Source organism: Eumetopias jubatus, unplaced genomic scaffold, assembly GCF_037043125.1.
Source record: "Eumetopias jubatus isolate StellerSeaLion01/CBP00866 unplaced genomic scaffold, mEumJub1_p1.0 scaffold_23, whole genome shotgun sequence".
NCBI lineage: Eukaryota > Metazoa > Chordata > Mammalia > Carnivora > Otariidae > Eumetopias > Eumetopias jubatus.
In genome coordinates this window covers 2,799,768-2,821,859 of record NW_028274829.1, presented here as the reverse complement: position 1 = coordinate 2,821,859, position 22,092 = coordinate 2,799,768, and the positions used below count along the sequence as shown (strand labels likewise).

The following is a 22,092-nucleotide window of genomic DNA, read 5'->3' as shown; positions in this document are numbered from 1 at the left end:
AACCCAAACATCCATTCCCTCTAATATCTGCAGCATACATTTTTCAAGCTCAAACTACAACTCTAATATCATGTTTCAAATCTCAATCAATGCAGTGTAAAAAACCTTTCCATATTGTAAAAGCCACTGCAAATGAGAAGATTCCAAATGGAAACTATGAAGGATTAATCTGCAAAGCAATGAGACATAAAAATATCAAGTTAAAAGACCTAACGGAATTCAATAAATGCTTTCCAAACAACATATTCCAGTAAAATATGCTTATTGATTGAAAGCAGTATCTGGCAGTGACTATTTGTATGAAAAGACATTTTTAAAGATGAAATACATAGATTTCATTGCAGAACAGCTTTTTATAGATGCACATCTGTAGCTGACTCCCAATAGGGAATGCTAACCCCAAGCCCCAATACAGTGAAATTTTATTCTCCCATAAGGAGGAAAAACTGTGCTCAATTATTTTGTATTTTCACCTTCATCAATAAAAAGTCATATAAACATTTTTTCTCTTATATGAACACCTACAAAATATCTTATAGAACCTAAAGTACTTACAAGCACCAAAAAGAAGTCTGATTAGCTCCTTCATTAGAAAATTTCTAAACTACATTTTTATGAAAATGATAAATAGGACAGATTAGAAAACAATGGTGTATTATATATTTAATATCTTCAAAGAAATTTTTATTTTATACAGTAAGAATATAATTTCATTATTATGATATAGCTCTTGTAACTCCAGTGAAAAAAATTTTGCAACTACTGAGCTTGTAAAGACAAAGCTTTTAAATTGTTTATCTCTTTTATTCACTGAGTAATTTACTGCCTCCTTCCCAGTTAAATGTTTTGGATTATTTTCATGTTTACATATCAAAAAGATACAAGACACATAGAGAAAATTACTCTCAGCTAAACTATAGAAATAATTACAAATATTTTTACGTATGAGAAAGCATTAAAAACTCATTTGGCTTTTGGTTTTATTATTTACAAATGGGAAGAAACTGGTTGTATGTGTGTTTCATATTTGATTAATTCTTCAGTTATACAAGATATATTAGTTCACAAAAATAACCTGGTGTTCGACTCCCTGGAACTTTCATGTATAGCTGAACTGTATTCATGCCCAGCACAGTATGACCAAGGTGGCTTAGAAGGTTTCCTGCTGATACCACACGCACAAAAGCAGGAAGTTTAGTCAGCTCATGTAGCTGCAATTTCCACCTGAAATAAAGTAATAGATCAAAAGTGTCACCTTGTTGCAAATATTTAAGAGAATTTACCAGGTCTCTGAAAATACTATGTTCCAATCAGAAACACATTTAAATCTCTAAGTATTACATTTTTAAGGTTAGAAGTAGTACAGTATTAGCTCTTCCAAGGAAAAAAGTTCCAAAATAAATTGAGATCACTGAAAATTAAATTCTAAAAATTTATAATTTTAGGAATAAAAGAGAGGTGCCTGGGTAGCTCAGTCAGTTAAATATCCAAATCTTGATTTCAGCTCATTTCATGATCCTAGGCTCCCTGCTCAGTGGGACGTCTGCTTCTCCCTCTGTCCCTGACCCTCCCTTCCCCTCCCCCGCTTGTGCTCTCTTGCTCTCTCTGTCCTCTATCTCTAATAAACAAAATCTTAAAAAAGAAAATGATCTTTCTTTTCTAATTTGTAAATTTAATCTTTTCATATTTCTCAGTAACTAAAATCTATTGCAAAACCTAGCAAAAATCATTTCAGAATGCTAGTGTTTTTAACTAAGACTGCTATGGTAACATAAAAAAAAACAACAAAAAGGGGGAGCCTGGGTGGCTCAGTTGGTTAAGCATCTGCCTTTGGCTCAGGTCATGATCCCAGGGATGGAGCCTGCTTCTCCCTCTCCCACTCCCCCACTTGTGTTCCCTCTCTCGCGGTCTGTCAAATAAACAAACAAAATCTTAAACAACAACAACAAAGAACAACAAAAAGAATGACTAGGGTTGAAGAAAATATGAAACCAATTTCCAATCTTGTGATTCAAACTACATATAACTGGAGGACTTACTTTTTGTCATCTGAGAGGTCAATGTTGGTTCCAAATTTTATGGTTTTAAAAGGTCCTTTTCTTCTCCTTCCAGAACTTAAAAAAAATTTTTTTAAGAATATTAAATCCATGAATTTTGGACAAAAATACTGAATGAACACTAATAGCTACTTACGAATCTGAAGATACAGATTCAGTATCTGAATATTCTTTATGTTGTGTTCTTTTCTCATTTTCTTCCTATGGATTAGCAAAAACATTCTGCGTAACTATTTCAGGCTACAATTTTCATTACACAATTAATAAAATAGTTTTATCTACACAAGCATTACAGACTGATTTCAAAAGTAAGTTTCTATAGGCACATTTCACAAAAAATATCTTCAATGACTACATTAAGTAAAAAACCAAGTAAAATCAAGCCAAATGGCATGGTAATAACCTCCTCCATCAGTCACAAAATTAATATTATATAAGTCAGGTATTATGTAAATAAGAAAAACGTACTAATTCTTTTTTTTTTAAGATTTTATTTATTTATTTGACAGAGAGAGAGAGAAAGAGAGACAGCAAGAGAGGGAACACAAGCAGGGGACGTGGGAAAGGGGGAAGCAGGTTTCCCGCCAAGCAGGGAGCCCGATGTGGGACTTGATCCCAGGACTCTGGGATCATGACCTGAGCCGAACGCAGACGTTTTAACAACTGAGCCACCCAGGCACCCCCAATTCTAATTTTATTAAGGACCATCAAACATTCAAAACCGGTGGATGAATTTCATTTTAAGTGATTTCAGAAGAATTTTAAAGAGAACTGAAAAATAAAACAATAATAATATAAAAGGGTCACCTGGGTGGCTCAGTTAAGTGTTCGACCCTTGATTTATGCTCAGATTGTGATCTCAGCATTGTCAGATCAAACCCTGCCTCAGACTCGACACTGGGCATGGAGCCTCTCTGTCCCTCTACCTCCTCTTCTGATTCTTCCCCAACTCTCAGACATATTCTCTCTCTTTCAAATAAAAATAAAAATAAAATAAAGTAAAAAAAAAATAAAGAATGAGGGTTTTTTTAGGAAAAAAATTCTGGAAGTACACATACATAACCCTAAGAACAACACTTTATTCTGTATTTCAAAAACAAAAAGCAAAATTTGTTTTCCATATGGACACTCTTCTGGAATGAAATATGTAGGACTTTATACTTGCCACAAATTCGTAAAGATAATGAAAAAATAAAAGCAAATTAGGGGACTACGGAAGTTATTTTACAAATGTCAAGTAGCAGAACAAAAGTACACATTTTAAACTGGAAGAATGTTTGAATATGAGTACAAATACAGCCAAAGATATATACGGTAAGGAAAATGAAGATTTACCATTTTAACTTATAATTTTGTTTAGTCATCCTGACCTTGCCTGTGTGGATTATTACTAACAAAATGAAGGGCATAAAAACAATTTCTTTATTGTCTAATTTTTTGATACTACACACACACACACACACACACACACACACACACATATAAAATAAAGCACATAGCACTAGAGAGGAATTTAAAAGCTGAATAAAAGTTTGTTATTCTCTTGAAAAGGTGCCAATATAATTCAATATGGAAGTGATGCTAAAACAACTGGATATCCACACTCTAAAGAATGAAACTGAATTCCTTCCTTTTATCATAACTCAGAATAAATCAAAGATGTAAATGTAAGATGTACCACTATAAAATTCTTAAAATGAAATACGCAAGAGTAAAATACACAACCATAGATTAGGCAATGATTTCTTAGCTATGACATCAAATAAAAGGCAATCAAAGTAAAGTAATAATTCATCAAAAATAAAGTTTTGTGCTTCAAAGAACACCATCAAAAAAGTGGAAAGATAACTACTGAACAAGGAAAGTATCTTCAAATTAAAGACTTGTCTAAGCACTTGTTTGGACCTGTAAGAAGAGAAGAAATAGCCACACTGAACTAAGAATTTACTAAAAAGGTGAACAAATCTAAAAATCAACTATTTTCAGATGAGTAAAAGACGTGAGGACACAGGAAAATGTTGCGTCCACACCTGGACACAGGTAGTTAACAAAAATCATTAAAAGGAAAAGAGACCTCCACTGGAAACAATGCTGTGGCAGGAAAAACTTAGTGTAATTCACAATTTGCCAATGACTCAATGTGAACATGTCTAAGAGTTAAAAACTTCAGGGCAGGGGAACCTGGGTGGCTCAGTTGGTTGGGTGGCTGTCTTTGGTTCAGGTCATGATCCTGGAATCCCTGCTCAGGAGGGAGTCTACTTCTTCTGCTCCCTTTGCTCTTCTCCTCCACCACCTCTACTTGTGTTCTTTCACTCTCTCTCAAATAAATAAATAATCTTAAAAAACAAAACAAACTCCAGGGCAACACACTAATGGGGGTGGGAGGTTGGAGTTGGGGTGTGGCATACTTGCCACAGCTAAACACTGAGAAGAGGTCACACTGAAGAGGGTAGGAAGGGTGGAGACATGGTGGGGAGCCAAATAAACTCACAGGACTGTCCATGGGAGGGAGGGAAACTTTGGGATCAAAGAGGGGGAGAATCTAGACCTGCACACCAGGCACTCGAGACCCACACATGAAAGCCATTTGGATTTGAAAACCAGACTTAACACTTACTTTCCTAAATCTGTGGGTCAGGCTCTGGAAGAGCTGGGACAGTGATAGAAAACTGAGCACCTACTCTTAAAGACACAGAACAAACAGTTGAACAGAGATACAGCACAGAAGCGGCAGTGTGAAAAGTAAAAGATCAGAGGCTTACTAATCTCAGAGGTGTGCTGAAGGGGCAGAGATCTCTGGGACACTTCTCCAGAACAAAAGAGGTGGGTGGGAACCATTTCCTTCTCCTGCCCTCCAACCTAGATACTTGGAAACTTTCAGGAACCAGTGCAGTGTCAACTCTCTCCACTTAGCGTGCTATAGGTATGACCTGCCCTGGTTGTCCTGTAGACATGCCCCCTACAAAAAGCCTCTGGGTCCCCTCCCACAGCATACAGATACACACCTTGCTATCACTGTGAGCCCCACCCTGCATTATGCTATGGACTTGGCCTCTGTGGTAATACATCCTGAGTGGCAATACAAGCTTGGCAGTAGGCAAGCAGCCCCAACAAGGGCCAACGCCATCCTAAAGTGAATTCTGCCCATAGGAGAGGGAAAGATAACCAACCACACACATCAATCTGACTACCCCTAAAATGGGCTAGGGCAGACATCAGGTCTGGCTACAGGCTTGCCCATCAAGAAAAACTTCTACACATAAATTGTACCCTATAGTTTGATGCTAATGCAGCTCTGGCAAATGCCTGGTCTGATTCAGCTCAAGCCAAAAGAGGCCCCAAACTCATCTACTAACAATACAGGGATCAGGAATGCCTCTGTGGCTCAGTCAGTTAAGCACCCAACTTCTTGGTTTTGGTTCAGGTTATGATCTCAGGGTCATGAGATGGAACCCCACATGAGGCTCCATGCTCAGTGGGGAGTCAGCTTGAGATTTTCTCTCTCCTGTCGTCTTCCCCCCCACCGCCCCTCCCTTTGCCTGTGTGCTCTTCTTCTTAAATAAATAAATATCTTAAAAACAAAAACAAAAACAACTCTATTTTCTTGACTTAAAAAACAAGCACAACAGGGGCGCCTGAGTGGCTCAGTTGGTTAAGCATCTGCCTTCGGCTCAGGTCATGATCCCAGGGTCCTGGGATCAAGCCCCAATGAGCAGGGAGCCTGCTTCTCCCTCTCCTTCTCCTGCTTCCCCTGCTTGTGCTCTCTCGCTCTCTCTGTCAAATAAATAAAATCTTAAAAAACAAAAAACAAAAAACAAGCAGAACAATACAGGAACCAATTCAAACCCGGAACAGACAAAGAGAACCACTACAGATGACTGGACTGATGGCAAACACAGATTAGCCACAATAGTAGAGTGCATATAACACACACATAGGAAGACACCCCTGAACAGGAAACCACAGGACCTCTTCTTCATAAGGCCACTACCACCAAGAACAGGAGATGTAGCTGACTTTCCTAACACACAGAAACAAACCCAGGGAGTTAGACAAAGTGAAGAGACACAGGAGTTGTCCCAATTGAGAGAACATGACAAAATCACAGCAAGAGACCTAAAACAGACAAATAAAGAAAAATAAGCAATATGCCCGACAGAGAATTTAAAGTAACGATTATAAACATACTCATTGGACTTGAGAAAAGAGTGGCAAATCTCAGTGAGACCCTCAACAAAGATAGGAAACATGAAAAAGAACCAATCAGAAACGAAGAACTCAATAACTGAAATTAAAAATACACTAGAGAGAATAAACAGTAGACTAGAGGAAGCAGAAGAATGGCTCTGCAACCTGGAGGACACAGTAATAAGAAGCAATCAAGCTGAAAAGGAGAAAGAAAAAATGAATACATTACGAAAATAGGTTAAGGAAACTCAGTGACACCAGCAAACACAATAACATTTGCATTATAGGGATCCCAAAAAGGAAAGAGAAAAGGGGGCAAAAAATTTATTTGAAGAAATAAGAGTTAAAGACTTCCCTAATCTGGGAGACAAATCCAGATCAAGGAGGCAAAGAAAACCCTCAACAAAATCAACCCAAGGACATCCACTCCAAGGGACATAGTAATTAAAACGGCAAAAAGTAGTCATAAAGAGAGAATTTTAAAAGCGACAAGAGAAAAAAAAGCAGTTACATACAAGGGAAACCCAAAAGCTATTAGCTGAATTTTTACCAGAAACTTTGCAAGGGCCTGAAGGAATTGGTAGGATATATTCAAAGCACTGAAATAAAAAACCTTTAGCTAAGAATACTCTATCCAGCAAGGCTATCATTCAGAATAGGAAAGATAAAGAGTTTCCCAGAGAAACAAAAGTTAAAGGAATTCAAAAGCACTAAAGCAGACTTACAAGAAATGTTAAAGGGGATCCCTCTGAGTGGTAAAGAAATACCATAAGCAGGAGTAAGAAAAGCAGGAAGCACAAGAACAGTCAAATTAGGTATATCTGTAAGAATCAATCAAGAGATTCACAAAATAAAAGGATATAAAATAGGACACTATATTCCTAAAACAGGGAAGGGAGAAGAGAATGGGTTCAAACTTAAGTTACCATAAACAAAGAAAAAAAGAGATAAACAAAAAATCAGACTCAACTCTAGAGAGCAAACTGGTGGTTCCAGAGGGAAGGTCTGGAGTGGGAGGTGGTCAAATAGGTGAAGGGGATATGAGTACACTTATGATGAGCACTGAGTGATGTATAGAATCGCTGAGGTATATATCACCATATTGTACATCTGAAACTAATATAACATTGTATGTTTATTACACTGGAATTTTAAAAAACTACTGTCTTTATCAACTTTCAAATATGTAGTACAGTATTAATTATAGTCACTGTATTTGTATAATATATCCCTAGGACTTCCTTATCACTCAAATTTTGTATGTTTTGACCACATTCACCCATTCTGCATAACCCTCAAGCAATCCTCTGTATCTATAAGTTTTTTATCCAGACTCCACATAACTGACATTATACAGTATTTATTGTTTTTTGTCTTATTTTACTTGCATGATGCCTTAAAAGTCCACTCTAGGTTTTGCAAATGGTAGCATTTCCTTTTTTTATTTTTTATTTTTTTTAAAGATTTTATTTATTTATTTATTTGAGAGAGAGAGAACGAGAGACAGAGAGCACGAGAGGGAAGAGGGTCAGCGGGAGAAGCAGACTCCCCGCTGAGCAGGGAGCCCGATGCGGGACTCGATCCCGGGACTCCAGGATCATGACCTGAGCCGAAGGCAGTCGCTAACCAACTGAGCCACCCAGGCGCCCAGCATTTCCTTTTTTTAAATGGCTGAATAATATTCCATCTCTCTCCCTCCCTGCCCCTGCCCGCCCCCAACACATTCTTTATCTCACTGTGATAGACATTAAGGTTGTTTCCTTGTCTTGATTATTGTAAAAATGCTGTAATAAACAAGGGGATACAGATACCTTTTCCAGAGACTGATTTCATTTTCTTCAAATATATACCCAGAAATAGAAATGCTGGGTTATATACTAGTTCTATCTTAAAATTTTTGAGGAACCTCAATAGGGTTTCCATAGTGGCTGCACCAGATGTATTGATTGCTTTAAATTTCCTACTAAACACCGCTTTTGCTGCATCTCACAGTTTTAACAAGTTGTGTTTTCATTGGAATGTATTTTAAAATAATCTTTTGAGATTCCTTCTTCAACCAGGTGTTTAGTAATGTTCTTTAATCTCTATGCATTTGGCTATCTTTGTGTTAATGATCTGTGATTTAATTCCATTATGGTCTATGTGTAGGTGTTGTATCATCCTGGTATTTTAAATGTTAATGAATATGTACCCTATGAACTTTAGAAGAAACCATGTTCTTAAGGTGCGAAAAATAAACATTAAAAATTAAAACAGAAATTAATAAGTTGAAAAAGGAAAATCAACAGAAAAAAAAAAACACGAAACCAAAAAATGGCTCTTTGTAAAGATCAGTAAAATCACTATAACCATGCTAATCGGGAGGTAGGGGAGGGGACACTCATAGGTGGGAAAAACAACAGAAATAAAATACTGGACATCACTACAATTACCATGGTCATTAAAGGATTATAAAAAAATACTATGAACAGGGGGCCTGAGTGGCTCAGTCATTAAGCGTCTGCCTTCGGCTCAGGTCCTGATCCCAGAGCCCCTGAATCGGGCTCCCTTCTCAGCGGGAAGCCTGTTTCTCCCTCTCCCTCTCCCCCTGCTTGTGTTCCCTCTCTCACTGTGTCTCTGTCAAGTAAATAAATAAAACCTTTAAAAAAAATATTATGAACAATTATATGCCCACAAATTTGACAATCTGGATGAGATGAACCAATTCCTTGAAAATTACATTCTACCAAAAATACCATAAGAAAGAGAACCTGAATGAGCCTATAACTATTAAAGAAACTGCATCAATAATAAATAACTTGCTATAATAGAAAAAAATCACAACGGCTAGATAAAACTTATTGGTGAGTTCCTCAGTGCACTCAATAAGCCCAACATAATGACTGCCTTAATACCAACACTAAACATTGTTAAGACATCACCAAAGACATTACAAAAAGTGAATACAAAAAAAGAATATGTCACATGTATCATATGACCTCACTGATATGAGGAATTCTTAATCTCAGGAACAAACTGAGGGTTGCTGGAGTGGTCGGGGGTGGGAGGGATGGGGTGGCTGGGTGATGGACATTGGGGAAGATACATGCTACGGTGAGCGCTGTGAATTGTGTAAGACTGTTGAATCACAGATCTGTACTTCTGAAACAAATAACGCAACATATTTTAAGAAAAAAGAGAAAGAAGAAGATAGCAGGAGAGGAAGAATGAAGGGGAGTAAGTCAGAGGGGGAGACGAACCAGGAGAGATGATGGACTCTGAAAAACAAACTGAGGTTTCTGGAGGGGAGGAGGGTGGGGGGATGGGTTAGCCTGGTGATGGGTATTGAGGAGGGCACATTCTGCATGGAGCACTGGGTGTTATGAACAAACAATGAATCAAGGAACAGTACACCAAAACAAATTATGTAATATATGGTGATTAACATAACAATAAAAAAATTAAAAAAAAAAGAATATGTCTTATAAACACAGATAGAAAAATCCTGAACAAAATAATTATACACCATGGCCAAGTGGGATTCATCCCAGGTATGCAGGCTGATTCAACATTAAGAAACCAATCATTGTAATCCATCACTTTAAAAGACTGAAAAAGCAAAACCTATGATTGTACAATTGATGCAGAAAAAGCAAAATCAAACAGTGCATGGTAAAATTACTCCCTGTGAACCTGAAATACTAAGGAACTTCCTCACCTAGTAAGAATATCTACAAAAAGACCAAACTTGCATTATATGAAGAGTGAGGAACCCAAAGCACTCCCAACATCAGGAAAAAAACAAGGTTGGTTCCATCAAATTACAGTGCAATTTTTTTTCTTTCACCTTCGGTAGATTAGTAAATAGACAGACTGGTGTTTCCAGAAAAGGAAATGTTATTCAGAGATAAACAAAAATGAGCGGTCAAATGAGAAGACATAGAGGAAACCTAAATGCATATTATTACATAAAAGAATTTAATGTGAAAAGGCTACTTACAATATATTAAAACTATATGACATTCTGGAAAAGGCAAAACTAGAGACTTAAAAATATCAATGGTTTCCTGGAAGGAAATTATAATTAGGTAAAGGACATAGAATTTCTAGGGCAAAGGAACTCTCTATATGATACTATACTGCTGGGGAGTGCCTGGGTGTCTCAGCTGGTTTACTGTCTAACTCTTGATTTTGGCTCAGGTCATAATTTCAGGATTGTGAGACTGAGCCCTGCATAGGGCTCATGCTCAGCAGGGAGTCTGCTTGAGATTCTCTACCTCTCCTTCTGCTCCTTGCTCCTATCACAATCTCTCTCTCTCAAATAAATACATAAATCTTAAAAAAAAATGCATTAAATGGTGGAAAAGATGTGCAAATTAGGTATCTGATACAGGAATAACCCCAATACAGAGAAAACTCCTGCAACAATACAAAATAAAACAATCAAATTTAAAAATGGGCAATGAAACTGAGGAGGTATTTCTCTAAAGAAGGTATACCAATAGGTAATCAGCAAAAGAAAAGATTCTTAACATCACTAATCGTAAGGGAAATGGAAATCAAAACCATATCATTTCACACCCATTACAATAGCTATTATTGAAAAGCAAACAAAAAAAACCCCCACAAGTAGCAAGATAACAAGTGTTGGGAGGATGTAGAGAAGGTGGAATGGGTGTCCACTGTTAGTAGAAGTATGAAATGACATAACCATTGTGGAAAATATTTGAACATATTTGAACACAAATTTTCACATCAGCATTATTCACAATAGACAAGTGAAAATAAGACAAATGCCCATCAACAGATATATGGAAAAACAAAACATTAATACACAAAATGGAGTATTTTCAGCTTTTAAAAGGAATGAAATTGTGATACATTACTACAAAATACATGGTATGGGAAGACTTTCTCCTAAAAGAAATAAGCCAGGTACAAAAGGACGAAAGCAACCAGAACTGTCTCATTTATAAGAAAAGAAAAGTAGAATAGTGGTTACCATGAACTATGGAAAAAAGATAATGGTGATTTACTTACTTAAGTTTCAGAATGAGATGATGAAAAATGCTGGAGACAGATAGTAGTGATAGTTGAACAATACTGTGGATTTATTTAAAGCCACTGAACTACACATGTAAAAACTATACAAAAGTAAATGTGTACAAAGAACTCTATACATACACAATTCACACATAAATAATTGATTCTTCTGGTATTATTAAAAATGTAAAATGAAGTCAGAACCTTAAACATTTCTAAAAATAAATGACCTGAAAAATTAAAAATTTAAAACTTTATACTATATGTGGTTCATGTATTCTTTAAAGAGTTGACTAGCTTAAAAAAAAAAAACACTAGTCATTCTTTTAAAGAAATATGGTTAATGAGAGACGATGGACTCTGAAAAACAAACTGAGGGTTCTAGAGGTGAGGGGGGTGGGGGGATGGGTTAGCCTGGTGATGGGTATTAAAGAGGGCACGTTCTGCGTGGAGCACTGGGTGTTATGCACAAACAATGAATCTTGGAACACTGCATCAAAAACTAATGATGTAATGTATGGTGATTAACAAAAAAATTTAAAAGGAAAAAAAGAAATATGGTTAAAAAGAAATATCTTCAATAAGAATGCTTACCCTATTTTTAATGACATTTCTGCATTATTTTGTCTGTGATACTCAGTTCAAACTCAGTTTTTATTTCTGTAATTTTTATTTTCCTTCTTTTTATTAATTTGTATTTATATTTATTTCTATAAGTTGAAACACAATGTTATACTAGCTTCAATTTACAACATAATGAGCAACAGTAACTCCGTATTTGATGCTACACTCACCAGAACTGTCTTACCATCTTCGTATACATAAGTCAAATTAATAACAAACATAATTCAAGCAAGTGTTTGAGAAATGTATTTAGTGATCTCATCATTTGTGAAAGAGTCCACAAAGTTCTATTTTAGTAACTGCTAGAGGATTCAATTTGATTCACTTCCTAGTAGGCCTTTTAGGAACCCTTGTTTTATTTTTGTACTTCTTATATATTTTGAGACATTTCTGCTTCTCCTGCAGTCTTCTTTAAAGACTACAAGTGACACAGAAAGAGTACTAATTTTTCCTGTGATACCTTTCAACACCTTTTTATTGACTCAATGCACGTGAGACCTACTCAGATAGTTTTCCTTAATATTAAATAACTCTACAACTATTTAGTAGACTTACTTTGCCATTTTACTTAGAAATCTTTCAAAATCAGAAGATATCTGATGACAGTAACTGTTTCTATTAACAAAATATATTTTATCACCTCCACCTTTGCTTAAATTAATAGTTTAATCATTTCTAAGTTACAGCACTTATAATCACAGTTATACAAACCAAACAGATTGTTGTAAAAGTAATGTACATTTAGCAAAATAATCTACAGGAAATAAATACTCACTCGCAATGATTCCTGGAAAGAGGAGGCTTGGTATTGTGCATATTTAGCAATTGTAGTATGAGATCTATTACTTTCACAACGCCAGATTTTCTTAGTTCCAGTGGGATCCCAGTTTTCATCTGCTGGTTGCAACAACTGTGTCCTCACCTCTACAGTATGTTCATTGTTAGCTTCTACCAAAGTTTTGGTAGAGAAAAGTCCAAGATCTTCATAAATAAATAAATAGTGTTAATAAATAAAATTGTATTTGGTACACTGAACATTTAAAAACTATTTAGAAAAAACCTGAAGGAACTCTATCCATTTTCCTAAGACTGCTTGAAGCCATGTGGTGCCACATTTGCAAAGCAAGTCCTTGAAACACTAGATCTACCCATCATGACAGGATATAAAAAGGAGCTGGTAGCACTTACAAATAGGATATAATTTTACCTACATTTTATAGCTCAGAAAGACTTCTGTTATGTAACCTAAAACAGTAATGTTGCATAATGATATCCAATTAAAAACTAAGTAAACATCCATCATAAATATGTCAATACTGGCATCACCTACTGAAGATGTGCTGCTACTAAAGATGTGCTGCTAAAGAGTCAGAGAGAGAAAGAAAGGAAAGAACATTAAACATTGAAATTGAAAAAAAAGTTTCTGCCAGTGTTTTAAAATAATAAAGATAGTAATTTAAAAAAATGCTCAAACTTCCTTTTTTCAATCTTACCTAGTTTAAGAGCTCCAGCAAGGCCACGTATTACTGTAACAGGGTTTTTGGGATTTGTACAAAACTGATGTAATGGAGGAAAGAAAGCATCACGCTTATTTTCCAACTGTAAAATTAAAATGTTTTGTTAAGATTTCATACAAATGATTAAATATTATAATGCAAATCTATATTCGCTTTTTCATCAACGAGTCATTTTTACACCTACAATGTATCTCAACCATTAATACTGTGTTGTTACACATTACAGTATTTTATCATTAGTTTTTGCAGGAAATTATTACTAGGAGTTAATAGCTACACAAATTTCTCTTTTAAAGAAACATATCTTAATTTGATACAGCTTCAAATGATATTATCAATGTGTTATATTACACTACTACATCACATTATACCAAACTGATGATATTTAAACATTTTAGTAGTTTAAAGTATTACCTAAGTGTACTTTAACTGTACTTCTATACTTCTTGTAAAAGAGGTGGGAGAAGTGAAACTTAATGCTCAACATTGAAGTGATTTAAAAACTAAAAGCAAAATTTAAAAATGATTCAATAAGACCCATAAAGATAAGTATTCATTTTGCATTTATTCCCTGAAAGTTTATTTCATCTTTATCTCACATCTTCCCTTCACAATAAGATATGCATACATTTTAAATTTGATAAAGGATAATGTAACCCTGGGAAAAGGCCAAATCTTCAAAATCCTCTACCTAAAAATCATTCTTAATGCTTATTATTTGACTTTTAGCTCAAAACTCTTTTTTGCACATGTCTAAGGGAATTTCACAAGGGTGGACAACAAAACTGGGAAAAAATCAAATTATTTTGATTTATATCAACTTTTAGAACAATGTACATTTTCTAAAATATAAGACATACAGTGTACATTTAGAACAAGTTAACCAAAAAATGACACAAAACAATTCTTTTGCTACTCTCCAATAACCCCAGTCCATCTGTGAGAAGATATTTAAATTTAAATATTGACTTCAACAAATCTTTCTGAATAAACCACTACTCAAAACCTTTTCTACAAAAGGACAGGTGGTAAATATATTAGGCTTAATGGACTACGTGTTGTTTTGTACTACTTAGGTCTGTCGGTCTAGTGCAAAGCAATCATAAACATATACATAAAAAGCATGGCTGTTCAGCAGTGATTTTTCATAAAAAGAGGTAGTTATTTAGATTGAGAAATGTTATTTATCATCTGGGATAAAATACGTTTTTCAAGAATTATCAACTTGTGAGATTTAATCTTTAAAAGGGCATCCGCATTGGTATAAAAATATATCTTCAAAAGACAAGTTCAGACACTTGATATATTCCTATTTTGTCAGTGAAACTCACATAAATGCTAGGTGTGGGTGGATTCAACTTGTCTTTAGGCAAGGGAGGGTATGGTGAGGTTGGTGGTCTTGGAGGCGGACATTTTTCCAACAAAATATGACTATTAGACAATCCATTTTTGCCTAAATTCCTGGAAAATAGTAAGCAGAAGAAAGGAAACTAAAATTAAGGTTTAGGCATAGAGCATTTACAAAAATAAAATGCTTATTGGTATTCATTCAGTAAAAATGATCAAAAGCTTAATCTTGGCAGATATTCACTTTGATTTCTTGTATCATTTAAGAAAAACTAAGCAAGGGGTGCCTGGGTGGCTCAGTCATTAGGTGTCTGCCTTCAGCCCAGGTCATGATCCCAGGGTCCTGGGATCCAGCCCCACATCGGGCTCCCTGCTCAGCAGGAAGCCTGCTTCTCCCTCTCCCGCTCCCCCTGCTTGTGTTCCCTTTAAATCTTTAAAAAAAAAAAAAAAAAGGAAAGAAAAACTAAGTGAAATATACTATATACCTACATAACATGAATTATTGACAAAATTTCTTTTCTCCTAATTTTCCAATTTATTTTCTTACCTGAAAAATATAAACTCCAACAACTTTCTCAACATGTTTGACCAACAGATTTTCTTCACTGTTAACAGTACTTTGAGCCAAAAATAGGAGGTAATAATCTCATACTAAGATTTGTCTCTTTTCCTAAATACCTTAATTACAGAGTAACTTTTTGACAACTTTCAAATCTAGAAAGACCATTTGTTTATTTTCAAAACTGATTTTATTTGTAATTCCCTAATATTCAGGAAGACACCATTTTACTCTAACTTATTACAGTAACTTTCAAAATAACATGTATAGTTGCTATGCATTGGATTAATATTCTTCCATTAATGAAAGATTTATTTATAAATTACATATTCTTAAAGTATAGGAAAACTACTCTGAAATGCACACTGTTTTTAGTATAAGAACATTACAGGAATGTTTCTAAAGGTTTAAGATTAAAACAAACAACAACAACAAAAAACCCCTCAAAACAAAAACTGTTAAGCCTTTGAAGTCATTGAACTGGGGTGCCTAATTGGCTGTTTGCTGGGCATAATCTCTCAGTTTTGGCTTGGGTCATGACCTCAGGGGTAGTGTTAGGAGCAGATGCAGGGCTCCACCATCCGCAGGGAGTTGCTTGGGATTCTCTCTCTTCCTCTCTCTCTGCCCCTCCCCCTAATGTGCACATACTCTCTCTCCCTCCCTCACTAAAATAAATAAAATGTTCTAAAAAAATGAAACCAGACTGTGCTATTAGATTATGAAATTCAAAAATAATGTATTAAGATATGTAAGGAAAACAGCTGTTAAAAATACTAAAGTTTCAAAGAATCTGCAAACTATTTGGGGGAGTAAGATATACATCAGTAACTGCACTAAGAACAGATTAGGTCTTTAAAATTTCAAATTATGTAATAACACAAATTGAAAGCAAAATTACATTATTTATTTGAAATAGAGAGAGAGAGAAAGAGAGAGCACAAGCAGGGCTGATGGGCAGAGGGAGAGGGAGAAGCAGGCTCCCCACTGAGCAGGGAGATCGATGCGGGGCTCAATCCCAGGACTGTGGGATCATGACCGGAGCTGAAGGCAGACACTTACCTAACTGAACCACCCAAGTGCCCCCAAATTACCATTTCTTGATTAACTTTATTTTTGCTAAAGAAAAAAATTTTCAAAATTAGGCCTTTTGGGTAATGGAAACTAAAGCTTCAAGTGCAATACCTATCAACTTTTCAGATGACATATTAAATAGCCCTGAGGGCATATAACCTATTTTTTTTTTAACTACAACAAAGAACTTCTGATATTATAACTAAGAATTAGGTTTAAAGGCACTCCTGGTGGCTCAGTCAGTTATGCATCTGCCTTCGGCATAGGTCATGATCCCAGGGTCCTAGGATCTGAGTCCCACGTCAGGCTCCTTGCCTAGTGGGGAGCAAGTAAAAAATACCTGTCTGAAGCTGATAAAGGAAAAATTCAAGTATCTTCATTAGACCAATGCATTAAGACTCAATACAATCTCTACATAATAAAGAAATGGTTTCAATGCTGAATTATCTATCACTTTATACAAAATACGATTCAGTTTGATAACAAAAACTTGTTTCACAGAAAGAAACGTGATAGAATATAACAAATATTTTAGAATACCATAAAATATGAGTCAACTATTAACATGCTCTTCAAGCTAGATACCGTAACTGCAACCAAGATGAACCAAACAATAGTCCCTTAAATAAAGAACCATGACTTAAGGCGCCTGAGTGGCTCAGTTGGCTAACTGCCTGAATTTGGACTTCAGCTCAGGTCATGACCCTGGGGTTGTGAAATTGAGCCTGGTATCTGGCTCTGGGCTGACGCACCCTTGAGATTCTTTCTCTCCCTCTCCGTCTGCCCCTCTCCTCACCCTCTCTAAAAAAAATAAATAAAAATAAAAATAACCAAGACTTTGAAAACTTATGAGGAACACAGACATGTATGAAAACTCAGAACAAGTAATACAGTGAAATCTCATGGCAATTGCTTAATATATTTCTACCTATTAAGTTCAAGTCAGATGCTACAGGAGTTCACCTCACAGAACTAACACATTTTTGATAAGAAAGAAACCCCAAGATTTTCTCTACTAAAAACACGAAAGAGTCAACCCCAGGGTAAAGTACAGGGTTATGGCTAATAGAAATAAATGAGTTTCTTAAAAGGCATTTATCTGTAATTGTCCATGGGAAACTTTACTGTAAAAATCCAACCTGTGAAGGGAAGAAGTAGGGGGTGGGCGGTAGATATAGGAACAATTAAGCATTTATTTCATTTTTAAAGACTTCTTAAACCTTATTTAACTCTGTTAGGGAAATCATTATTATATAAAAATTATTTTTAAAATTCCGTATTTCAATTTACTTTCAAACATATCATTGAGAACAAAAAATGAAAGGTGTTCTACAGATAAACTCATATACAATTTAGTTTCTTTCCCCCAGAAGTTTCTTAATGAGGGAAAGTTGGAACTCTCACATTGATACTTCCTTTACAGGAATATGAATTCATCCTGTGCAGAACATATCAATATTAATTAACAGAACTGCAAGACAGTTAATCACCTGTCAACTGGGCTCTTTCTCAAAGGCTCAGAATAATTTTAACCTTAACTTTCAGATCCTGTTCTGTTATTCTCTTTCCTCTGTCCTTTCTTTTAACCTCTGCAGTGAATGCTGGGCTTAAACTCACAAGCCTGAGATCAAGAGTCATATACTCTTCCAATTGAGCCAGCCAGGCACCCCAATACTTGCAACTTTAAAAAATAAAATTCATATTGACGTACAGCAGAAGTCCTTTTAGTAGTTCCTAAGCCAAAAATGAATTTCAAAGAACCTATTCTACTCAAAACTGAGTATTTACAGACATTTCAAAAATGAGATGAGGTTAAAATCTGTTAGTCTACTAAAAAATATGAAACACACCAATTTTATTTAACTATAACATTACATAAAATATTAACTATTTCCATTACTCCACACCAGGTGGCTGCCAAGTACAAATTACATAAAAATTTTAAAATGTGCTATATCACTTCACTTTGTTAGTGACACATATTTAATGGGTGACTCATAATCCTAATAAAATAATCTAAGTAACTCACGTCTAAGCATGTTTTAGATATAGCAAATAGAGAATACATAACAACTACCAGTTTCAAGAGGAGGTTTACACCAAGAATAATTTTCAACTTTGAAATTCAAAACTTGTAGTAAATAAAATAGTCGAGGTAGTTCAAACATACTTAACGGCATTTTCTATTTTACTTAATTTCAACTTCAAATTAGAAAGATGTTTTTAAAATCCAATGTATTAGTGTTCAAATTTCAAATGTTATATAATAGAAGTATTACAGAGCATTTCATGTATTTACCCTAAGCACTTACTTTATGCAAGTTTTCTTTAGTGTCTTATAAAGAACACATGAATAAATTCAAGAAAGGAAAAAGATAATTTAGTATGTAGTTTAGGATTAGATTTTATTCTGTTTAAACACTACATTAAAAACTTAGTATCAGGGTGCCTGCGTGGCTCAGTTGGTTAAGCAACTGCCTTCAGCTCAGGTCAAGATCCTGGAGTCCCGGGATCAAGTCCCACCATCAGGCTCCCTGCTCAGTGGGGAGTCTGCTTCTCCCTCTGACCCTGCTTGTGCGCTCTCTCTCATATAAATAAATAAAATCTTAAAAAACAAAACAAAACTTGGTATCTGGTTCCTTTCTGAGGTTCTAAAATTCTGGTAAAATTGACTGTGGTGATAGTTGCACATATCTGGGAATATACTAAAATACCAATAAACTGTACATTTTAAATGAGTGAAATGGGGATGTATATGAATCATATCACAATAAAGCCGATTTTTAAGAAGGTGAATTAAGATATGTAAGGGGGGGAATCTATCTGGTGTCACAATATCAAAACAAAGTCTTCCTGATTCTTTGATTCTTCTTTTTTATGGGAAGGCAAACAGTTAAGAAAAAAATTTCTGGGAGTAACAGAATATGGCTACCTTACCAGAGTGGCAGACAGTCTGTTGTATTTCTTTGTTCTTTCAGCCTTTCCACTTGCTCCTCCTATCCACTTTATAACCTCTTCTACAGTGAAAGTGTTACCAAAAAGAATACACACAGTACAGTATCCCAGGCTTTACTGTTATCTATCAAATATAATTTAATTCAATCTCAGGTTTTATTTCCCAGAATACGGTCAATCATGGAGAAGCAGGTAACTCAGATAACCAGCAGAAGACAATCCTATTAAAAGCATGCCTCCCAGGTAAAGCAGGTTGTGGAAAAATGTTTTTAACATCTGATACATTGCTAAAGTACAACCATAATATGAAGGATAAAAAAGACCCTTCTGAAATTATTTTTAGATACGTGACTATATCACAGTTTACATTTTTTCTGAAACATAATTTCTATTACTTATAAAGTCAAAATATTATTTCAGCGTAGTGATTGAATAGTAGTGAACCAATCCCATTTGGTGACAGACAGTCCCATACTAACCTGCATGCCTTCAGAACTTCCGAGGAACTTGAGTATATGGACACAGACATCGATGGTATAATATGAGAACGAGATTTTTGGCTAATTATAGGCAGGTCTGTTTTTATAGAGCTCGGTGAGTTCTCTGGACCTTCTCCATTAAGTGTATGTAACCTGCTGTGAGGACTGTTAAGGCTGGGAACACTGTGTGTAGCTGTCTGTTCAGTGGATTTTGGAGAAAGTGTTGCAGTAGAAATGATTGAAGAGGGTGAAGAGGCAACAGAATTATTAGTCTTTGTACAAATAGTGGGGTGAAAATTATTGACTTTGTCACAGGCTCCACTACCCCCACTGTCACTGGGTTTTCCAACCAACAAGGCAGAGACCTGAGGATTGTCTGAAATCTGTACATTTGGTGATGTGGAATCTCCATGGTTAGGACTACAAACAGGTTCTGCCATCAACTGCTGAACATGATTAGAAAGTCCTTTGAGACTAGCAGAGCCATTAGGTTTGTCTCCAACATGCCTGCTTGTTTCAGGCACCAAGGATCGATTTCCTGAAGGTTTGCCCTCTTTGGTAAAGGTAATGCCTTGTTGTCCACCTGAGGTAGGAATATGAGAGGAGAGGTGATTGAGAGCAGCTCCCTGTGTTACTGAATTGCTAGGCAGAGTTTGAAGTCCAGTCTGTTTTTGAATAGCAGTGCTAGCTGCCTGGAGATACTGGGCAGGCCCAGAAGATAAGGGAGGTTGTTCATCATTAGGTCCTGCCAAATGTGAACTCTGACCTTTGTGAAGCCCCTTGGGAGGGAAAAGAAAGAAAGAAAGAAAGAAAGAAAGAAATTACCAAGATTTGTTTAAGTCTATTATTATACAAACTCAGAATACATATATAGAACAGTACTGAGGATTAAAAAATGTTTAATGAACCACAAAGTAAGCAATTAAATGTGCAATATAACTTAATCCAAAACCTAAAACTTATTTTTAGAAGTTCCCATAATACACTGATTAAGATGGTTAGAATCTTTAGCAAAAATTATGTAACTGGGCTGCATAATTTGTATTAGTGTGCCAAAATATTTCTTCATAAGGGGTTTAAGAATTTTTAATGCCCACTTCTGTTATAAACATTTTCACCTTTAGAGAAATTTATCTGTAAATTTAGATGGGGGAAAATACATATGGTCATTACCAAGTGAAGCCACACACGAACTAAACAGCACAAGTCACTTATCTAAAAAGTATTAAAAATTTAATACAGAAACTGTACTTACTAAACATTTAAAATTATCAGTGACCCAGTAATATAAACCTAGCAGGAATCTTTCATCCAAGAAGCATAAACTATTAAATCTACGAACATATTTCAAGGAATAACATACATGGATTTCTAAATGCTCACCCTCGCCCATCATAACCCACAGACATTTTATGTGCAGTTCCCCACTAATTATGCAAGAATTGATAGCACTTTTTCCTAAATTCACAAGATTAGGAGAATATATGGATAATGTTAGACCATTTTTATGGGACAGTTTACCAAAATCATTAAGTTTTGAACCAAAAGGAATTATAAATACAATGAATTAATTTTACCTGAAATTTGTCCATGGCATGGTAAATTGCTCTAAAAAGATTTTCATTTTGTTTTACTGACAGAATAATTGAGCAACACTTTTTAAAGTAATATGGAAAAGAAAACAATAATTTAATAATTCCCAAGCTACTCTAATAGTAGAACATGAAAACTACTAACTTCTCTTGAGTTAGAAATATAATTATACATTAACATATTTTTAATATAAAACTTTACATGTAGTTAAACCTTAAAACCCTAAGGAATATCTTAGAATTGGTAATTCTAAGTTGGTAATTAATTTAGCAACACGGCAAAACCCTTCTGCTTTCATATGAAATGGAATTAAGTTATATACACAGTACAGTCAGTTTTACATATCTAATTACATTTGCCAATATACTACTGATATTAAGTTTTACCATCTAAAACACCCTAAACTAAAAGTACATTTTACTTTATTTTATTTTTTTAAAGATTTTATTTATTTATTTGACAGAGAGAGACACGAGAGGGAACACAAGCAGTGGGAGTGGGAGAGGGAGAAGCAGGCTCCCCATGGAGCAGGGAGTCCAATGCAGGGCTCAATCCCAGGACCTTGGGATCATGACCTGAGCTGAACGCAGACACTTACTGATCGAGCCACCCAGGTGCCCCTAAAAATATATTTTAAATCAAGAATATCACTTATATTTTATCTACTTGAATACTGGAGA

The 22,092-nt window shown here is 35.3% G+C and overlaps 1 protein-coding gene across 12 annotated transcripts in view; it reads right to left on the bottom strand.

Annotated features, from left to right (window-relative positions):
- Positions 1-22,092, bottom strand: part of LOC148162094 (lysine-specific demethylase 6A-like) — a 166,154-nt gene that overhangs the window by 25,620 nt on the left and 118,442 nt on the right. For all 12 annotated transcript variants that reach the window (XM_088020334.1, XM_088020336.1, XM_088020335.1 and 9 more), the window contains 7 exons: positions 19,820-20,598; positions 14,740-14,869; positions 13,385-13,490; positions 12,667-12,872; positions 2,194-2,258; positions 2,040-2,114; positions 1,076-1,224 (listed from right to left, as the gene is read on the bottom strand). In XM_088020334.1, coding sequence (XP_087876460.1) covers positions 1,076-1,224; positions 2,040-2,114; positions 2,194-2,258; positions 12,667-12,872; positions 13,385-13,490; positions 14,740-14,869; positions 19,820-20,598 — 1,510 coding nt within the window. The remainder of the gene's footprint in view (positions 1-1,075; positions 1,225-2,039; positions 2,115-2,193; positions 2,259-12,666; positions 12,873-13,384; positions 13,491-14,739; positions 14,870-19,819; positions 20,599-22,092) is intronic.